This window comes from Oncorhynchus keta, chromosome 1, assembly GCF_023373465.1.
Source record: "Oncorhynchus keta strain PuntledgeMale-10-30-2019 chromosome 1, Oket_V2, whole genome shotgun sequence".
Classification (NCBI taxonomy): domain Eukaryota; kingdom Metazoa; phylum Chordata; class Actinopteri; order Salmoniformes; family Salmonidae; genus Oncorhynchus; species Oncorhynchus keta.
Genome location: NC_068421.1, coordinates 19,439,299 through 19,455,545, shown reverse-complemented (window position 1 = coordinate 19,455,545; position 16,247 = coordinate 19,439,299). Strand labels below are relative to the sequence as shown.

The window sequence follows — 16,247 nt, the reverse complement described above, 5'->3', positions numbered from 1 at the left end:
CCTCGCCTTGCTTCTTCAATCAATCAATCAAATATATTTATAAAGCTCTTTGTACATCAGCAGTTGTCACAAAGTGCTGTACAGAAACCCAGCCTAAAACCCCAAACAGCAAGCAATGCAGATGTAGAAGCACAGTGGCCAGGAAAAACTCCCTAGAAAGACAGGAACCTAGAAAGGAGGAGGAACCAGGCTCTGAGGGGTGGCCAGTCCTCTTCTGGCTGTGCCGGGTGGAGATTATAAGAGTACATGGCCATTTAAGGCCAGATTGTTCTTCAAGATGTTCAAATGTTCATCGATGACCAGCAGGGTCAAATGCAGCAGTACTTTCTCTGTCACACAGTACTGCTGTAGCTCAGCTCTCCTTATACCTCCTAATAACTAGATATACAGGGGAGGCTGTGTTTGTGTGTGTTTAGAAACAGCTGTTGGTAAGATGTCTGTCATGGTTGGGGAAGGATAGGGATGGAGTGTGTGGCATGACATCTGATCAGGGCTATTGTTAGGGGTGATAAATGTTGACTTCCATAACCATAAAATGTGGTCATTTTTACTTTATTATAGGCTTGGGCAGTATGCATATTGTCATATCTTCATACTGACATTGTGCAATACCAGGATATTCAGTAATACCTGCACTGAACACAAGGGGAGCAATTTTCAAACCACACTGAGCTTTTGTAATCCGAAGGTTAGAAATGCTAACAAGTACATGTCAAATCCCATAGAGAATGCTAACTAAATGCTAACAAATACTTTAGTCTCTGACCTAACGTATTTGCAGGACAGACAACCCAGCCCATAAGGTTATTCTAGTAACAAAAATATGCTATTCAGATTTTGCTGCACAGACCAGACAAATATTAGACTGCAAAGAACAAAGAGCATCAAAGGAGAAGATTGTGGACTACAGGAAAATGAGGGCCCCCATTCACATCGACAGGACTGTAGTGGAGCGGGTCGAGAGTTCCTTGGTGTCCACATCACCAACAACCTAACATGGTTCAAACACATCAGGAAAGTTGTGAAGAGGGTACGGCAAACTTTTTTCCCCCTCAGGAGACATGGCATGGGTACCCAGATCCTCAAAGTTCTACAGCTGCACTACGATAGCATCCTGACTGGTTGCATCATCGCCTGGTATGGCAACTGCTCGGCATCTGACCGTAAGGTGCTACAGAGGGTAGTGTGTACATCACTGGGACCAAGCTTCCTGCCATGTAGGACCTACAGTACCAGTCAAAATGTTGGACACACCTACTCCTTCTTAGTCAAATAACCCTTACACAGGGTTGTCCTGTTGTAAAACAAATTATAGTCCCACTAACCACAAACCAGATGGGATGGCGTATCGCTGCAGAATGCTGTGGTAGCCATGCTGGTTAAGTGTGCCTTGAATTCTAAATAAATCACTAACAAGTGTCACCAGCAAATCACCATCACACCACCTCCTCCATGCTTCACGGTGGGAACCACACAAATCAAATCAAAGTTTACAGTGAAATGCTTACTTACAGGCTCTAACCAATAGTGCAAAAAAGGTATTAGGTGAACAATAGGTAAGTAAAGAAATAAAAACAACAGTAAAAAGACAGTAGCGAGGCTATAAAAGTAGCAAGGCTACATACAGACACTGGTTAGTCAGGCTGATTGAGGTAGTATGTACATGTAGATATGGTTAAAGTGACTGCATATATGATGAACAGAGAGTAGCAGTAACGTAAAAGAGGGGTTGGCTGGTGGTGGGTGGCGGGACACAATGCAGATAGACCGGTTAGCCAATGTGCAGGAGCACTCGTTGGTCGGGCCAATTGAGATAGTATGTACATGAATGTATAGTTACATTTAAGTCATTTAGCAGACGCTCTTATCCAGAGCGACTTACAAATTGGTGCATTCACCTTATGACATCCAGTGGAACAGCCACTTTACAATAGTGCATCTAAATCTTTTAGGGGGGGGGGTGAGAAGGATTACTTATCCTATCCTAGGTATTCCTTAAAGAGGTGGGGTTTCAGGTGTCTCCGGGAGGTGGTGATTGACTCCGCTGTCCTGGCGTCGTGAGGGAGTTTGTTCCACCATTGGGGGGCCAGAGCAGCGAACAGTTTTGACTGGGCTGAGCGGGAACTTTACTTCCTCAGTGGTAGGGAGGCGAGCAGGCCAGAGGTGGATGAACGCAGTGCCCTTGTTTGGGTGTAGGGCCTGATCAGAGCCTGGAGGTACTGAGGTGCCGTTCCCCTCACAGCTCCGTAGGCAAGCACCATGGTCTTGTAGCGGATGCGAGCTTCAACTGGAAGCCAGTGGAGAGAGCGGAGGAGCGGGGTGACGTGAGAGAACTTGGGAAGGTTGAACACCAGACGGGCTGCAGCGTTCTGGATGAGTTGTAGGGGTTTAATGGCACAGGCAGGGAGCCCAGCCAACAGCGAGTTGCAGTAATCCAGACGGGAGATGACAAGTGCCTGGATTAGGACCTGCGCCGCTTCCTGTGTGAGGCAGGGTCGTACTCTGCGGATGTTGTAGAGCATGAACCTACAGGAACGGGCCACCGCCTTGATGTTAGTTGAGAACGACAGGGTGTTGTCCAGGATCACGCCAAGGTTCTTAGCGCTCTGGGAGGAGGACACAATGGAGTTGTCAACCGTGATGGCGAGATCATGGAACGGGCAGTCCTTCCCCGGGAGGAAGAGCAGCTCCGTCTTGCCGAGGTTCAGCTTGAGGTGGTGATCCGTCATCCACACTGATATGTCTGCCAGACATGCAGAGATGCGATTCGCCACCTGGTCATCAGAAGGGGGAAAGGAGAAGATTAATTGTGTGTCGTCTGCATAGCAATGATAGGAGAGACCATGTGAGGTTATGACAGAGCCAAGTGACTTGGTGTATAGAGAGAATAGGAGAGGGCCTAGAACAGAGCCCTTTTTTGGTTACTATATGTGTTATTTCATTGTTTTGCTGTCTTCACTATTATTCTACAATGTAGAAAATAGTCCAAATTAAGAAAAACCTTTGAATGAGAAGTTGTGTCCAAACGTTTGACTGGTACTATATATACTAGGCTGTGTCAGAGGAAGGAAAAATTATCAAAGACTCTGGTCACTCAAGTCATAGACTGTTCTCTCTGCTTCCGCAGGGCAAGACTGCTGAACAATTAATCAAATGGCCAACCAGACTATTTCCATTGACACCCCCCTTCTTTGTTTTTACACTGCTGCTACTCGCTGTTTATTATGTATGCATAGTCCCTTTACCCCTGCCCTCATGTACAAATTACTTCAACTAACCTGTATCCCCGCACATTGACTCGGTACCGGTACCCTCTGTATATAGTCTTATTATTATTCTATTGTGTTACTTTTATATTTTCTTAACTGATTTGTTGGTTAAGGGTTTGTAAGTAAGCATTTCACAGTAAGTTCTACACCTGTTGTATTCGGCGCATGTGACAAATACAATTTGATTTGGGAAGCTTGATTTTGGAAAAAGCTAACTAGCTACTAAATTAGCAAACCAAGTGCACAACTGCAGAGCATTTAACACATTTTAGACACTTCATATTTATAAGATATCTAGCTGGCAAACATTTAGTTGTGAATTCCCTACTGTAACTAGATCATCTGGTGCATGTTGCACAGCAGAGAGTGACTCTTGTCGTTGTGTACTCGTAAAGTAAACGGAACAACCGGTAAGCTTCATAATGAAAAACTGTGACCGGTGAAATGAGAAACGCAATCGTTATCTCTTAACATATTGCATAAGTTGACTGCAGGTATTTGCTTAACAAGTAACTAGAAATATGAAGGAAAAAAAGTATTACTTCAAATAAATAGTTTCAACGGTATTGACTGTAATGAAAAAGCATCCCATAGCCATTTCCAAATACCCCGGTATATGGCCCAAGACTACTATATTACCATGGTAGCAGATCCACACGCCCTATATTATCACCTGTAATATTGCCATGGTTAAACCTCACCATTCTGCTTTGGTCTACACAAAAGGGGGAAACCTAGTCAGTTGTTCAACTGAATGCCTTCGACTGAAATGTGTCTTCCGCATTTAACCCAACTGTCCTCTCTGATACAAAGCCTTAATTATTTTCAATCCCAAATTGACTGCTACTCCATAACTGTGACCCGTAGTGTTCAGGGTAGTGGTCTGTTTTGGATTGGGAAAGTCTCTTGGCCTTTGTTGACTGATTCTTCCTGTATAATCTCTGTAGCTGCGGAAGGCCATCGAGGGGTCTGTGGCAGTGAAGGGGGTGAAAGTGCGCCCCCCTCTGTCCAGTTTCCGGGACAGTGGCACCAGCGGCAGCAGCAGCAGCAATAGCGAGAACGAAGCCACAGAGCTCCACAAGCTGTGGGACCGTCACAAATCCATGTCCCTCCCCCGGGAGCACCTGGCCTCCGACTCTGACGAGAAGTCCCAGTGAGGGGGATGGGGACAGATTTTTGGGAGAGGTATATTGGATGGGGATTGGGACAGGTTAATGTAGACAGGTATATTACCGAGGAGTAGGATGAGCGTTGATCCCCCCCCACCCACTTAAAAACCACTATCGATGCTGCAACCTCATAGCTTGGATCAATATTTAATTCTGGAATATAGAGTTCTCTCCTCTTACTCCTCTCCTAACCTTCCTCTCCATCCCTTTCTCCTTTAGCCCTCCTCCTGGTTGGCCTTTGGGCCCTACAATCAGCTCTTATGGAGGAGGGATTGACTCACCACAGACTGGACCCTGCTCTCCACTAGGCTTGGGGGGGGGGGCACAACAGAATAGATCTGTGTGTTAGGGAGGGGAGAGGAGTTAAGGTGTCACTGTTTAACAAAGTTTGTCAGAACAAAATGTATAGAATGTGTTTTGACTGTAAAAGGGATTGCATTTTCTTTTTTTTGCCAACTTTGGTATTGGTGAGGAAATGTTCAGTTTGTTTGCATTTTGTAGACCTGTAAACGTTTCTGTCTGACCAGTCTTCCATATGCAGACGGTTCAACAGTGACAAGAAGATAGTCTTGTGTACCGGTATGGATGTGAGTGTATGTATTGAGTGCATGGACGCATTGGTTGGTATGTATTTACACTAAGAAAGTAGCGAAACCAACCACCTGCTTTAATTCCTTTGTGATTTGAATCTTCTTATCAGACACATTTCAGTCTTATCATTTCAGCAGTGTTCTAGTTTGTTCCCATCTGTTTTAGTGACCTGGAAATAAGTAACCTAGTGGTTAGAGCATTGGGCCAGTAACCGAAAGGTCGCTGGTTCGAATACCCGAGGCAACAAGGTGAAAAGTCTGTATCTTTGAGCAACACTTAACCCTAATTTGCTCCAGGCGTGCCGTACTACTATGGCTGACCCGGTAAAACAACACATTTCCCTGCAACTATCTGGTGTGTATGTATGTGACAATAAAATGTCTTGGTTTTTTTCACCTTGCCTCTGTAGAGAGAACCACATACTGTTCTGGTCTCACATTGGGAGATGTCTTCACCACTCTTTCTTTCAGTCCTCTCCCTCTACCCCTATTATTTTCTGTGTTACATTAGTGCTTTAGTCTGGGTGAGAGAATAGTCTACTCTATGCAAACAGATGTACAGTATGTATGTAGGTATTCTGTAGAATGGTGAAAGCATGTGTTAACATTTACCTCTCAGCATGCTTCAACACACATGCTGTGCACTCCTTTAAGAAAACACGGCCTCAAACACACACAGGTTTTAATACGAGCCAGTCCAAGAGAAGAGGGCTTTCTCTAGATGTGGCTCTTAATAAGCCTGACTGAATATGTTGGGCTATGGAGAGAGGAGGAGAGGAAGAAGGAGAGGGGGAAGATGGAGAGTGAATGGAAGAATGGAAGCATTTTCTGTTATCTAATCTGCTGTGTTAGGGAGTTTTCTTCAATAGAATCCAGGGTAGCTTTCTGGTTGGCCAACTTCACATCCCCACCATTGGTGATATAAGCTCCATACTGCACAAGCCCAGTGTGCAGCTTCCAATCAGATCACATACACTCCCTTATTGAATTGTCGGTAAAAAAAAAAAAGTAAGTATGGCCACTACTCGTTTTCTTTCAGTCTCTCACTCGCTCATTCCCTCTCTCTCTCTCACTGATTGATTAACAGGCAGGGGTCATTTTGAGGCTTCTTTCTTCCTCCCTCCTTTGTGATGTTTGCACTGAAAGGCCTGATGCCTCTGAAAAGGACTGAGCAGAGTCACTTCCTGTGTCAAACACTCTTTCCACCTGCAATGGTTGTTATTTGGATTTACTGTTTTCACCCAGCAATATCATAATTTCTGCTCACATACGCAAGATCAGAGTATCTAACTGTGGTTATACACATTCAGACTCATTACTCATTGCCACATTGAATAGAGGACACACACACACGCACACTAACATTTTCAGACTGACATGCCCATCCTCACACGCAGAGAGACACACTCACACACCTTGAGTGACAGCATGGCTTTGCATGAAAGAGTGCATGTTGAAGGCTGTGTTTTCATATTGTTAGAACTATGACCAACAGAATATATGATAAATACACTGTTGTGTATACAGGGTTGGATAGGTTACTTTCTAAGTGTAACCCTGGGTGTATATCATTTTAATGGACAATGTCAATATGCTGATGGCTATTTTGTTGAATGTTTTTATTCTCACTTATTTTGCATCTTTTCTCATTGCATTAGTTTTGATCTAGGTTTGATTGGCATTCATTCATACAATGAGCTTTAATCATGGCTTATTTTGGAAAAGGAGATGGGCTTTTTGGGGAATGTGTGGATTTAAGACGTTGCTATATGTTTACAGATTTAACATCATTGCTGTACTACATGATTGTTAATTTAAAATCGAACTGATCTACATTGCTATCTATGCAACTGCAACTTCCTGCAACTCCTTTTTAGTTTTTGTTGCGTATTGCTCTTCCCTGTCTGATCGTTATAAAAAGGTCCACTGTTCAATGTTTTTCCAGCCTTGCAGCATGTACCCAACATTTCTACAATGTTTATGTATGTCATTTGTATAATGGAAGTAACACTATAACGCTAGCAGAATGAGACCCACTACCTGAGGTAACAGGAACATTTAACCAACGTTTATAGAATGTTTAAAGGACCCATGGGTGTTCTCGGTGGTCTGTATGACATCGTCATTTCACAAGTGCCTACATCATCTTGGCCCCTGCATGGTAACAGGGGTAGGATAGGTTTTCTCTGCAAATTAGTTTTTAAGGGATAGAGATGACTACCCATGTCCCTGCATATATATATATATATACAGTGTGCAATTACAGTGTGCAACCATGACAACTCTCCGTTGTCAGTCCCCAAGTCCCCAAGCTTGCCAAAGGGACCAGAGAAAATGCACGTTTCATTTGCTTTGGTGTTTGTATTTTTCAGATGGGTTTTTCATTATTTTGCGTTTCTCTGAAGTCATTCTATCCTTATTTCCATTCTGTTCTCTATGGCATCATTTACTACAAGATAGATATTTTAGGGCAGGCGCATATTTATTAATAGGTATTAATCAAAATAGAATAATCTAATTTGTTAGTTTTTTAATTATTTCCATTTGAATGATTAGGTAATCAACTTGTGCAATAATGATTGTTCATCTCACTTTCTAACCAGATTTTAATATATGACTTGACATGAATGCAAGAACCTTATTTTTGTAAAGAAATTGAAAAATGTTAAACAATATGTATGTTATGACACACACTGTCTGTTTGGTCCCAGGCCATTTCTGGATTCTGCTGCTTGTACTGTCTCTGTCTGACTCTGGACTGTATGATGTGTTATTGGCCCACTATGGAAACTCACTGGGGTCAAACCAGCCAGAGTTTAACAAGTCCAGTGCTATTTTTCACAATTAGTTTTTATATCAGGGATGAATAAAGACATTTTTAACAAATGGGAGTCTGGAATCTTCTTTTACCTCACCCCTCTTTTTCTCTCATCCCCCCTCTCCTCCCAGAAGCTGTAGAACAGCAACTGTTTTTTTCTCTTTCTGTTTTTCTATCGCTCTCTCATTCTTTCCCTCTGGACTGTGTTTGTTGTTTAAAAAAATCTGTTTTTCTGAGTGAAATGCCATCTGTACTGAAATGGGCAGATAAATGCTTAATTGTAGCTAAATGGGTTAATTTGTTACGGTGTGAAAAGTATACCTCTCTCCCTGTGGAGCCTAGCGTCTGTGTTCCAGACAGCTGTGCTGTAGAGTAGGGTGTGTTTTAAACTGCCCCGTCCCTGCTGTTCCAGATGAGATAACAGTCCCGTCTCTGATGCCTTTTTGTTCTGGATTATGTCACCGTGTAATCTGTAATCCCTGAAATCTGACCAACACTCAACACTGCAATCTGAGATGAGACCTAACACTGCCCAATCCTGTTAGAGATTTCAATTATTCATGTCTGTCTGTCTGTGTGTGAGAGACAGAGTATGTGTATGATGGAGAGAAAATGGTACAAAACAAAACGTTTTTTTTTTTTTACCTATCTTCTGTAGTTTATTGGCATACAAGCCATTTGTATTGTGGTGGTGCCGGTGCTAGTTCTTTGACAGTGGTGGTGCTAGTCCTTGGAACAGTTTTACACATGCTCAACACAACCACTTTCAGTTTCATCTCCTGTCCCAGGCGATGTGGACTTCATATTGATTAATAATAAATGAAGGTGTCACAGTAAAAGTCTGTCTCCTCAGATTGGCAGAGAGTGAGGAGGATACAAGGGGGGGCTATTTTAACTGTGACTCATAGTCAAGCAGGCAGAATGATGTAATTGCTGCAACAAAAAAAAGTGCAGAGGGCTCTATGAAGAAAGTTTCCCTGAGCAAACTAAACTCCGTCTGACTTACGACTGATACTGTGTGAGCGAGAGGCTAGGAGAATGCTGAGAGGGGATGACAAGCATGAGATTTCTTTTTGCTTCTCTTAAAACTTGTCAGACCAATTATCATCCAAGATACTACTGGCTCTATGGCTCTGGGCAAGTATTCATTGTCAGGAAATATGCAAGAAATAGCTAGTCACTTATTCATGAACAGAGCTCTATGTCAGGTCTACCCAGTGTGTTCAGTATGGAGTTTTTTTTTTGGTGGGGGGTCTATCTGTAACCTGGCCTGAATGTTTCTTTGACCAGGATGTGCGGTGTATGTTACAAACCAAACCCCAGGTTACTTACTTTAATATGGTGCAATGTTAATGATACCTTTTTTTAATGCATTCTCTTTGATTCATTTATTAAATCAACATTAACCCATAAACAAATAAAAAATCAACTGAAATCAAATCATTTTTTTTAACGATAGAAGAGATGTGATGTAGTCAAATGCTATGTATAAAACTGGAGGGTGAAAATAAAAACCCATCTGAAGTCAGAGGTGTGCCTCAGAGCGGTATGCAGGGGGTGTAGGAGGCTCCATAACCCCCATAGTGGGGATCCTCATGACACTGACCACCAGCATGCCCTCAGGGGTCAGTGTGCCACTGACCGACAGGGGGTCCATGTCCTCCGGTAGCAGGGTCTTATGGGTAAAAGTATCACTGACACTCCCATCCTCCAAGACCTGAGGGAGAGAAGGTATGGTGAGAGAATGAGGGAGGAAGAAGGAAGAGAAATAGAAGTGGGCCAGCAGAGGAGTAAATGAGAGATGGTGAAGAGAGGGAGAATAGAATAGAGAGGATAAATCAAGGGAAGAAGGGATGGTGAGAAGAGGGAGATGAAGGTGAGAAACAGTGAGGTCAGTACATACAGATCTATCTTTTGATCACTGTTGTCGTACCAGGAAATGCAAATTGTAGTGTATTCAAGGTTTAAAAACGCTTCTAAAGTTTGTAACTTCCACTTAAAAATGTCAGACTTGATTTGCCCTAACAAAAAAATGTATCAACCCCTAGGAAAATGTCCATGAATTATAATCCACATAATTTAAAAGTCCTGTTGCTGAAGTCTTTTTTTTTTTCCTGATGTGAGAATCAGGGTCATATTAAGATGGTGGGGAGCTGAGATCAGGCAGAGAATCACAACAAACGGTTGACCAAAGAGCAGTATTTGTCTAAGCAGGGCCTTGGGGCTACATGGTGAATGGATGAGAGGACTGGATGTTGGCTTTATTAAGTGGTTCTCTGGCCTGATAAAGAGGAGCTGTGACATGGTTGCCTTACACCATCAGCAGCAGTTTCCTCTCTCTCCACTTTGCCATTTACTACTGATTACAAACTTCTTACACCTGGCTAAGGCTGGGAGAGCAGGAGGCCTAGTGAGATTATAGAGAACAAGTAATGGTCAGCTATAGCCGTAAAATACAGATGTTGTATCTCAATTTGATCATCCCGTTGTTGCAGGAATGTTCCTGGACAACATGTAACACAAACTCGTAGTCCATTCAAGGTTTAAGAAGGCTTCTAAAGTTTGCAATTTCCATTTTAAAATGTCAGCCTTGATTTGCCCTAACAAAAATGTGTCAACCCTTACAAATAATGTAAATTAATTATAATATTCAAAACAAATCACATTTCCTGCCTGATTTATTTTTCTGCTGTAGCAAACTGGCTCAAGTTAAGGTATGGCATCTGTATATAGCTCTCCAATAGCCTCACCCTTCATTGAGATTCACACTTCTCCCTCATCATCCCCCAGTACACAATAATCAAGCACATCATTAAACAGGACACACAATGCACACACACACATCATTGCACTTATAATTTGTACCTACAGTGTGCACACAGACACATCCTCTTTCACTAATGGGTACCCACACATACACACGATAACCTTCAGACACTCACCTTTTCAGCGTGGATGACTATGTTGTGGTTGTAGGCCATCAACACTATGTCATGAGGTTCAAACTGACTGACGTCAGCTGACATGTAATAACTTTCCCCCAACGATCTGACCATGCCCATACTGGCAGGACGACCTGTCACAGTGCCACTTGTTGGGCCTGGAGGGAAGTGCAGACAAAACAGTTAGTGGAGGAGACTTGAATATGTTGATTTATTCAATTCTTATTTTCTTGTTCTCATTACCATCACCAACTTGGTGAAGAATAAACCATAGCAAGAGAAAATATATAAAGGAATCAAGGGAAAATGTGACTGATTTAAAGTTTATTATCCAGTTCTTGGGGGAGGATATATTTCAGTTTTATTTGGAGACAACTGGAGAATACAGGCCATTCGAGCTCATGAGTGAGCAATGATTCTGTTTGGAACATAAAGCTAATTTAATTCCCAGAAAGAACCTGAGTGGTATACTACGAAGCAAGCTAGATCTAATCAGGCTTTTATAAAGCTAGCCAGCTTCAGTTAGCTTCACATTCTAGGTCAGAAGGACCGGCTCCAGTCATAAGCGACAGAAGCGGTCGCTTAGGGCCCCCAGCCACTAGGGGGCCCCGAATAAAAAAAAAAAATACAAATAAATAAATTGGGGTCTCAATTTACTGTTGAGAGTTAGAATAGTAGAATACGCAAACTGTAAGTTAAACATTTGATTGTACATCAGCAGTTTTTCTCTTGTTTAGTCAGTCACTGACAGTCACTCAATTAACCATGTCAGGTAACCATTTTTCGATTGGTAAATTAGTCTAGCCAGTTATCTAAACTTGTAGTAATCACGGCCGAATACCGACCGGGCACTCGGGACATGTAGCCAGGGGCCTGGCCTCCAGTGGGCCCCCATTGATTTTGATGATCACCCTCACTCAGATATTATTAACGTGGCATAAATCATGGCAAAATGGGTAGAATTGCAGGAAATTAGCTTTAAACTTCAAAAATGTTCTCTCTACCCCTTGGCAAAATGTGTAGAACTACAGAAAACTTGTTTAAAACACACAAAAAAACAACTACAAAATATGTAATCAGTCCTCTTCCTCAAATGAAGACACAGACACTTCATTCAGGATAAATGGAGTTAGCCCTGAGTTATGCTGCGTTCAAAACAACTGGGAACTTGGAAATCTCTGAATTCTGACTTCAGTGCGTTCAAGACAACTGAGAACTCAGTAACTGTCTCAGCCAACTCGGAATTCCAAGTCAGAAATTCTGGCATCTTTCTAGAGCTCTGCCCTGGAGCAAGTTAGTTCTGAAGGATTCATTGCCATAGAAATGTACCTGAACAAAAGGTGAGCCACTTTCATATGACTAGGTTAACTCAGAGTTGACTAAAGTTACCTCGCTGAGACCTGGTATGTAGTATACCCCTCAGCACAAAATAGAGCCAAACTCAAGCCCCGTTTATCTCCGGTGCTAACCTGCGTCCTTTGTACCGGTTGTGCGAACATGCTGATTGTGCTCATATTTTCAGACAGGTGTAGATGATCAAAAGACACATTATGATCTGATCTTACTGCCCAACTGCGGAGGTAGTCAGGCACGCATTGTGTCTGGATATCTCACAAGTGTAAACGGATCTGGACAATGAAACCATTTCAATCCTAATTATTCCGACTAAAATCATTGACAGGTGGCACCATTAATCTATGACGTCAACATGTATTAAAATAAATATTATCTGTCAAATAGTTATCATTCAGAGAGGTACCAAAGACTTACTCATAAATGCTGTCAACTTCTTCTTTTTTTATGTTTTACTTTTTACATATTCACGTTATTATTTACAACATATGTTCAATGTAATACAGAGAAAAATGTAAAAGCATGATATATTTCACAATATAATTTGTAATAATAATTTTGATTTGGGTTATTAGACATCCAGTAGCTACACACAGTCCATAAACAGTCTTTAAAGCCATCGTTATAATTTTGTATGTGTTTGGCTCTGAGGAAGCTCCTTAGTTTTAATTTCCCTCTTTGGCATTTTAGCACCTAATAGAGTTTCACTGCCTCAACACTGTCCAACACTCAGGCAGGCCTCTTATAGCCTATTAAAGCATTTGAGCTAAGACACTGGAGACTGGTTGGAGCCCAATGGCAGACATCTCCCACTGTTCTGATTCATTATCTTCTTTGAGATGCTGCTTTTCTACCAGAATACATGTAACTTCCACAGTCTCTAGCAGCTTCTTGGTCATTCCACAAATACAGTGCCTTTTGATATTTCAAGTACAAATTGTGCACCAATACTGTGTTTTAAAAGTATGTTATATTAAATTAAATGCCATGTAATATAAACCAAATGGAACATTTTATAAATCAGATATTTTATATTAACAAAGATTTGCAAAAGTGCCAGAAATCTGCATTTTGACATATCCCACGTCATTTTTACGAAATGACATGTTATAGAAACACTTTGTTTTGAGATTTCACATGGTTTTTAGAAACTTACCCCACAAACAATAGACTTCCTCAGACTCGTTCTGCAATAGGGGGCCTGTGTGTGAGCATGCCCATGTTGAAGTCAGAAGTTTACATACACTTAGGTTGAAGTCATGAACACTCATTTTTCAACCACTCCACAAATGTATTGTCAACAAACTATACTTTTGACAAGTCGGTTAGGACATCTACTTTGTGCATGACACAAGTACATTTTCCAACTATTATTTATAGACAGATTATTTCACATATAATTCACAATTCCAGAAAATGATGTCATGGCTTTAGAGGCTAATTGACATAATTTGAGTCAATTGGTGGTCTACCTGGGGATGTCTTTCAAGGTCTACCTTCAAACTCAGTGCCTCTTTGCTTGACATCATGGGGAAATCAAAAGAAATAAGCCAAGACCTCAGAAAAAAAAAAGTAGACGACCACAAGTCTGGTTCATCCTTGGGAGCAATTTCCAAACGCCTGAAGGTGCCACATTCATCTGTACAAACAATAGTACGCAAGTATAAACACAGTGGGACCACGCAGCCGTCATACCGCTCAGGAAGGAGACGCATTCTGTCTCCTAGAGATGTTCGTACTTTGGTGCGAAAAGTGCAAATCAATCCCAGAACAACAGCAAAGGACCTTGTGAAAATGCTAGAGGAAACCGGTACAAAAGTATCTATATACACAGTAAAACAAGTCCTATATCAACAGAACCTGAAAGGCTGCTCAGCAAGGAAGAAGCCACTGCTCCAAAACTGCCATAAAAAACCCAGACTACGGTTTGCAACTGCACATGGAGAAATGTCCTCTGGTCTGATGAAACAAAAATAGAACTGTTTGGCCATAATAACCATTGTTATGTTTGGAGGAAAAGGGGAGGCTTGCAAGCCAAAGAACACCATCCTAACCGTAAAGCATGGGGGTGGCAGCATCATGTTGTGGGGGTGCTTTGCTGCAGGAGGGACTGGTGCACTTCACAAAATAGATGACATCATGAGGAAGGACATGTGGATATATTGAAGCAACATCTCAAGACATCAGTCAGGAAGTTAAGGCTTGGTCGCAAATGGGTCTTCCAAATGGACAATGACCCCAAGCATACTTCCAAAGTTGTGGCAAAATGGCTTAAGGACAACAAAGTCAAGGTATTGGAGTGGCCATCACAAAGCCCTGACCTCAATCCCATAGAAAATGTATGGGCGGAACTGAAAAAGCGTGTGTGAGCAAGGAGGCCTACAAACCTGACTCAGTTACACCAGCTCTGTCAGGAGAAATAGGCCAAAATTTACCCAATTTATTGTGTGAAGCTTGTGGAAGGCTACCCGAAACGTTTGACCCAAGTTAAACAATTCAAGGCAATGCTACCAAATACTAATTGAGTGTATGTAAACTTCTGACCCACTGGGAATGTGATGAAAGAAATAAAAGCTGAAATAAATCATTCTCTCTACTATTACTCTGACATTTCACATTCTTAAAATAAAGTGTTGTTCGATCTTAACTGACCTAAGACAGCGAATTTTACAAGGATTAAATGTCAGTAGTTTTGAAAACTGAGTTTAAATGTATTTGGCTAAGGTGTATGCAAACTTCTGACTTCAACAGTTCATCACCATAATGAGAGCTCTGCCATTCCTAAAAGGCACATTGAAGTGTTTTTGGAGCCTTTGTCTATGTTTTATCCTTGGCCCCCATACTGCAGAACAAGCCTGAGGAAGTCTATCGCTGTTGTGTTAAGTTTCTTAAAAGCAAGTGAAATTGCATGACACTCCTATAACATGCCATTTACATCGGAAATTGAGAATTGGTAAAACAAAACAAAAAGTGATCTTGACCTTTTAACGGCGAACCCTGTTACTTGAACTGAACTTTTGTTTTAATATGTTAAAAATATATTTTAAAGAAATATTGGACATGTAAGAGTCATCTCTCTTTCGCCATTTTGTGGTAGAAAACTGAGCGTGTTAAAAATAACTAGTCAACCCATATTTGGATGGGCAAAAAATTATTTAACAAGTTTTAAAAAATTGTTAAACTATTCAATTGCTCCTCCCTGTTGTCCCTCAAGGGCACGTCGACAGATTTTTTTTTACCTCGTCAGCTTGGAGATTTGAACCAGCAACCTATTGGTTATTGGCCCAGCGCTCTTATCTGCTCATAACCACTAGGCTACCTTTCATCCAAGGTGCAGGAGCCTGGCCCTGGATAGCTTCTGCTCAATTTAACTGCTGTTTACTGTTTTAAATGTTGCCTTTATTTAACTAGGCAAGTCAGTTAAGAACAAATTCTTATTTACAATGATGGCCTAGGAACAAGGGGTTAACTTCCTTGTTCAGGGGCAGAATAACAGATTTTTACCTTGTCAGCTCGGGGATTCAATCTAACAATCTTTTGGTTACTGGCCCAACACTCTAACCACTAGCCTACCTGCTGCCCCCTACCTACCATTGATGTTATTCACCCAAACCCCCAACTCCCCCCACACCCCAACAACCCCCCACTCACCTGGGTGCCCGTAAGAGTCTTTGCAGTGTCGGCTGAAGGGGGCCAGACACAGGGGGGCCACATCCCCCTCCTCTCCAAACAGGCTTTGGGGTCCCACCCCTGCTGCCTCCAGGAAAGGCTCAAACAGGGGGTCCGCCGCCCCACCGCCAGACTCCTCTGACCGGTAGGTGCTGGAACTGCTGTAGCAGGCTGACGAGCGGAACGAAGAAGAGGAGGAACGACTGGATGAAGAGCTGGTCAGAGCCATGGTGAGAATTGGTGTCTAAAACACACACACACACACTGAAACTACAACTAACTCAGTGAGATTATTTTACTACTAAATTGTTGTCAACACACCAAGACAAAGCTGGTGGCTCTGTTGTTCTTTAGAATCAGCCCAGATACTCTTCAGAAGTCAGTAACCCCTTTTTCCACTGCACACACACTGACATTGACACTGAGCACTCTGCTGT

The 16,247-nt window shown here is 42.1% G+C and overlaps 2 protein-coding genes across 4 annotated transcripts in view; one reads left to right on the top strand and one right to left on the bottom strand.

Annotated features, from left to right (window-relative positions):
• LOC118394565 (chloride channel protein 2-like) overlaps positions 1 to 7,919 on the top strand; it is a 240,282-nt gene extending 232,363 nt beyond the window's left edge. For 2 of the 3 annotated variants that reach the window (XM_052517280.1, XM_052517300.1), the window contains 2 exons: positions 4,217 to 4,454; positions 4,658 to 7,919. In XM_052517280.1, the coding sequence (XP_052373240.1) occupies positions 4,217 to 4,426 (210 nt within the window). In that variant the 3' untranslated portion in view covers positions 4,427 to 4,454; positions 4,658 to 7,919. The remainder of the gene's footprint in view (positions 1 to 4,216; positions 4,455 to 4,657) is intronic. The other variant, XM_052517322.1, reaches the window with a different exon arrangement.
• A 1,300-nt stretch (positions 7,920 to 9,219) lies between these two features.
• Positions 9,220 to 16,247, bottom strand: LOC118374567 (heat shock protein beta-7-like). Its single transcript, XM_035761005.2, has 3 exons — positions 15,793 to 16,247; positions 10,789 to 10,946; positions 9,220 to 9,563 (listed from the first exon to the last, which is right to left on the bottom strand). Exons 1-3 carry the CDS (start codon positions 16,037 to 16,039, stop codon positions 9,372 to 9,374), a joined length of 597 nt encoding a protein of 198 aa, XP_035616898.1. The 5' UTR covers positions 16,040 to 16,247; the 3' UTR covers positions 9,220 to 9,371.

Bases quoted from the DNA above. Each gene is read 5' to 3' on its own strand.
- LOC118374567 (XM_035761005.2), bottom strand. From the start codon at position 16,039: ATGGCTCTGACCAGCTCTTCATCCAGTCGTTCCTCCTCTTCTTCGTTC. The intron at 10,947-15,792 runs GTGAGTGGGGGG...ACTTCCCTCCAG, and splicing joins AGACTCTTACGGGCACCCAG to GCCCAACAAGTGGCACTGTG. The intron at 9,564-10,788 runs GTGAGTGTCTGA...TCTCTCCCTCAG, and splicing joins TAGTCATCCACGCTGAAAAG to GTCTTGGAGGATGGGAGTGT.